The 4,663-nt window shown below is 39.5% G+C and overlaps 1 protein-coding gene across 1 annotated transcript; it reads left to right on the forward strand.

Annotated features, from left to right (window-relative positions):
* Nucleotides 1-3,284: 3,284 nt before the first annotated feature.
* Nucleotides 3,285-3,455, forward strand: LOC102005443 (keratin-associated protein 20-1-like). Its single transcript, XM_005375636.1, has one exon. It carries the CDS (start codon nucleotides 3,285-3,287, stop codon nucleotides 3,453-3,455), a length of 171 nt encoding a protein of 56 aa, XP_005375693.1.
* Nucleotides 3,456-4,663: the final 1,208 nt, after the last annotated feature.

Genomic DNA, 4,663 nt, shown 5'->3' on the forward strand with positions numbered 1-4,663 from the left:
GACGTACTGATAGGAAAATGTTTCCCATGCCCTCCCAGTTCCTGCCTCTGACTCTACTGGCCATGCAGACATCCTTCCCAGTGGGTGTGCCTAAACTGATACTAATAGAAATTGGCAAGTGTATCTGATCAGGTTTAAGTGATCCTGTGGTTATTTCACACAAGATTGTTCCACTCATCTTTCTATCTCCCCCCCCCCCGACTTTTATGGTTTGAGAAAATAAACAGTTACATTTAGGAACCTACTTGGTAAGGCTCTGTGGGCAAGATTTTGGGCCAAGATGATGTTCAAGAGACTCTGCCAAGGAACTAAGTCAACAGCAAGGAAGCAAAGGGGCCTTTTAGGCTTATTTCTGGAAGGAACTGAATTCTGCCAATGATAACCAACTTAGAAGTAGAGCTACCCCCAGCTAACTCTAAGATACGGACTCAGTTCTATCCACCATGATAAACTGCAGACCTATGAGACCCTGAAAGTTCTCGTCTTATTCATAAAAAATGTTTTTAATTATTGGCTACCATTGAGTCCAAACACTTTTATGATCTATTAGTAGGTTAGGATGAACCAACTTATTAAATAGTTTCTTAGGTTGAGTCTCCAATTTTTGAAAAAGTAAATTTCTTTAAGACATATATTAAAAATGGATGATACAATCAAAAATGTTAATTTATTTTAACACATACTTACAAAAGTGGAAGAAGTTTAGTTATCATTTCATTATTTTCATAGCCTTGCAAACCCAAATGAAAAATGGTAATATTGGAAATAAAATGATTAAAAGCCGCTTATAGTTTAAAGATGTTTATTAGGGCAACAGAGAAATAATTTCCATCATGATCGCACCATCATCTTGAAGACAAAAGAACTGTGAGCTCTCAAGAGAATTTCACTTTGTCCAAATTCAGCAAGAATATTCAGGGAATTGTTGGGTCCCACAGGTCACAACAGGACATGGAAGACTCCCACTGTAGGATCACTGTCACTCAAGTGTGAGGCTCAGATATGCCGGCTTCAGAAAGGGCAACCTTGATCTCACAGGTGCAGAAGGTTAAAGTCGTCAGTGGTGTCCTCAGTAGTAGTAGCCAAAGCCAGAGCCATAGCCAGAGCCGCACCCATAGCCGCAGCCACACAGAGAGCGGGAGCCATAGCCATAGCCACAGCCATAGCCACAGCCCAGGGTGCGGAAGCCAGAGCCATAGCAGGAGCCATAGCCGCAGCCCAGGCCTCCATAGCCATAGCCCAGGCCTCTGTAGCCACAGCATCCATAGCCGCGGCCGCCATAATAATTTCCGTAGTAGCTGCCACACATGGTGTTGGCTGTTGAGGTTCTGCTTGAGTAGAGGAGGAGTGTAGGTGACTTGAGTGTGGACAATGCTCCCTGCAGAGGGCCTTTTATATGTCCCAAATACGGGTGGGACCCACTACACAAGTCGCCATTGGCTAAATTACCAAACAAAACTGAGTAATGTTTTGACTCAGTTTTAAAGCCTGGTTTTGGAGTCACTGAGGAATTTCCTGTTGTTTACTCTCATCTGAATCACCTGTGTGTCAGTAATGAGAATAAATGTCTCATCCAGATGAGATTTTAAATTCATTTTTGTAAGCAAACTCAATCCCAAAATAGCATTTTAATAGACAACTCTGACATGCTGTGGACAACCAATAATTTTGCTGACGTACAACAAGTTAAGATAATCTCCCTGGAGCTTGAGCTTCTCCACATTAAGACAACTCGCCCTCTAAAACATGTTGTTAGGAAGATGACTCCCTTCAAATCAGGATAGAGCTGTAGACAGGATCATATTTCTGCAATAAGTTCTCTGCTTTAACTCTTACCTTTCCCACTTACAGAGATGTTACCAGTAAAACTGTGTGTTTCAGTTACCTCATCTGCAAATAGGATGATAATAATACCTAACTCATGCGGCCGTTTTGAGAATCAGATTAGTCTATCTATATCAAGCATTTAAAACACTGACTGGCTCATAGTAAGTATAAGAATAGTGTTTGCTGTTATTATTTCAAACTCTTTTCCTGCATATACACTCTAATTGCAGAGGTGCTGAGTTGGACAAGCAAATGCAGACATGGGGAGTCTTCATTTAGTAGACTTCTAGAACACAAGGTGGAGGGAAGGTAAATCCTACACTGAGGCTATGTATTTAAATGTGGAAAAGGGCACTCTGTTTTTTCTGTGCAGCAAGCTTCACTGAATTCCCAGCAAACCTAGCACAAACAGATAGCCGTGTGATGAACAAAATAATGTCTGTTCTGGTGGATGTGTGCCTAAACTCACTGAACACCATAGCACAGCCAAAGACTTTTCTGGCTATAGGGGTATAGCAATAGACTCCACAGATATTGGCACAGGACAGGTGAAGGTGCTTCCCCCAGCCAGTAGTATAACACTATACATTGGTTTTTCTCCGGTGCCAGGAACCGAACTCACGACCTTGCGCTTGCCAGGCAGGCGCTTTTGCCGCTGAGCTAAATCCCCAGCCCCCATAACACTATACATTAATATTCACTCAGGATCAGGAAGAGCAGTGGTGAAATCTTTAATAAAACTGTGCTTTAATTCTGAGAGCTAGAAAGTCATTGAGTAAACCCAGAATTGATAAGAATAGATGGTTTTATCTAGTAGAAATGGTGAATTGAAATGGAATTTAGCATAATGCAAGAAAGTTATGTATATTTGTGCAATTGTAGAGTTTTATCCTATAAATTATGCATCTTGTGTATTTAAAGTAAAAAATTGAATATTTAAAGAGATATTGGGAAATATTAATTCTCATGTTTTAGGTAAACTCTAAAACCATATACAGTGATTTCACTGAATTCATTCAATCTGCTACTGACAGAAGAATTTGAGAATGTTAGCAACTCTAAACTTTGAATCACTTGCTGTTTGCATAGTTTCTGTAATTCCATAGACTATCACAGAATTTAAATTTGAGCTCTCAAGGAGGGAGGATATCAAAGCTAGGTCAAAAACAAAAACTCCTATGCAAAGCATATCATTTGTTTATGAGAATCTTGACCTAACTATAGAGACATGTTGGACAAAAAGGCTTCACTATGCCTTATAAAATAAGAGATTTATGAGAGTTTTGTAGTGTTGGTATTATTTGTGGTGCATGCAAAGTGATTTTTAATGAGGACAATGTTGCACGTGATTTGCCACACCTGCTGCTGAGGGAATATAAAAGATCTTGTGAAGACAGTCATGTCTAAACTCAGGAAACTGCCTGCCTTCCACACCTGAACCATCCACCCCTGACACTATGCTCTACTACGGCAACTATTACGGCCCATACTATGGGGGCTATGGATTCGGCGGGCTCGGCTGTGGCTACGGCTGTGGTTATCAGGGATATGGGGGATATGGAGGCTATGGATATGGCTGCTGCCGCCCATCTTGCTATGGCAGATATTGGTCATCTGGATTTTACTGAAAAACTCGATAGCCTCTGTGTCTGCTGAATCTGCCCTCCTATGGAAATGGATTCCGCTGCTGGCCATGTTTTTATGCTGTCTCTTCAAAATGACAACCTAAATCTACTTGATCAAGAAAGAACAACAGTCATTTTCCTCTGATTCTACTGAGAAAAAGCAACAAAGTTTTCCATTTGACCCCTACATGCTTTCAATAAATTTAATCTGCTTGCAAATACAGTGTATCCCATATATATTTATTTTTACCACCAATTTTGCACATGGATGATTTTAAGTGGACACCTGAGTGTAAATAAGATCCCAGGTTTGACACTATTTCTTCCACTCTTTTCTCTATTAATTTTTTGTCCCTCTGTGTTGTGTACTATTTAAAGCTGAGAACCTATGGGGTATAGTTGGTGATTTATTTCTCATATAGTTTTGGCTTCTTCTGTTTAAATGACAATCAAAGAATTCCAAACACAGCTAGAGTCTAGTGGCCGCATGCCACTCTCTGCCTCTGTTTCCCCACAGCACAGCTGAATACATCCACATTTTAAATGGTGCTTCTGTAAGACTCGGAGGTTGTCTGCTTTCTTGCTGCACTGAGGAAGGTTTGCCACACAAAAGCCTCTCACCCACCTATTGTGTAGACCCTGTGTCCAGGTTGAAATGAGGCAGGAGGAGTGAAGCTCCAGTCCTAAGAAATCAATATGTCTGTAGTAAATTGATGATGGGTTATTTGGATTATGAAGTTCCTTTCATATATGCATTCAGTTATTCATTTGTTCATTCAATCATTAGTGGGCTACTAAAGTACACTGGACAAGCTGTGTTGAGAGTGTTTTACAAATGAATGAGTTGTTTCTATTTTAATATTACTAAGCTTTATGTGTACAATCTATGAAGGTCTGACACTTGTATAGGATTAAAATATGAAAATAGAACATACTATTCTGTTCTCAATTTTTTCCAAAAATATTTTAGTGGGTTTTCACCCTGTTTGTTAAAAGAATGCTCAATTAACTTATAACAATAAACTGTTGACATGAAGGAAGATATATATTCATTAGCCTGATTTAGAAAAACAAATTGCTTTTTAACAAGCAATTTATGAGCAACTAAAAGGCTCAAAAGTTAGAATCATAATTTGGTGAATATGGTAGCCAATATTTTCTCAGCAATGAAAATAGATTGGATTTAGAAGCAGAACCCTAAAATTAGGCAT

This window comes from Chinchilla lanigera, unplaced genomic scaffold, assembly GCF_000276665.1.
Source record: "Chinchilla lanigera isolate Chin_1 unplaced genomic scaffold, ChiLan1.0 scaffold00006, whole genome shotgun sequence".
Taxonomy (NCBI): Eukaryota; Metazoa; Chordata; class Mammalia; order Rodentia; family Chinchillidae; genus Chinchilla; species Chinchilla lanigera.

Excerpts from the sequence above, each read along its gene's own strand:
- LOC102005443 (XM_005375636.1), top strand. The coding sequence starts at position 3,285 with ATGCTCTACTACGGCAACTATTACGGCCCATACTATGGGGGCTATGGA.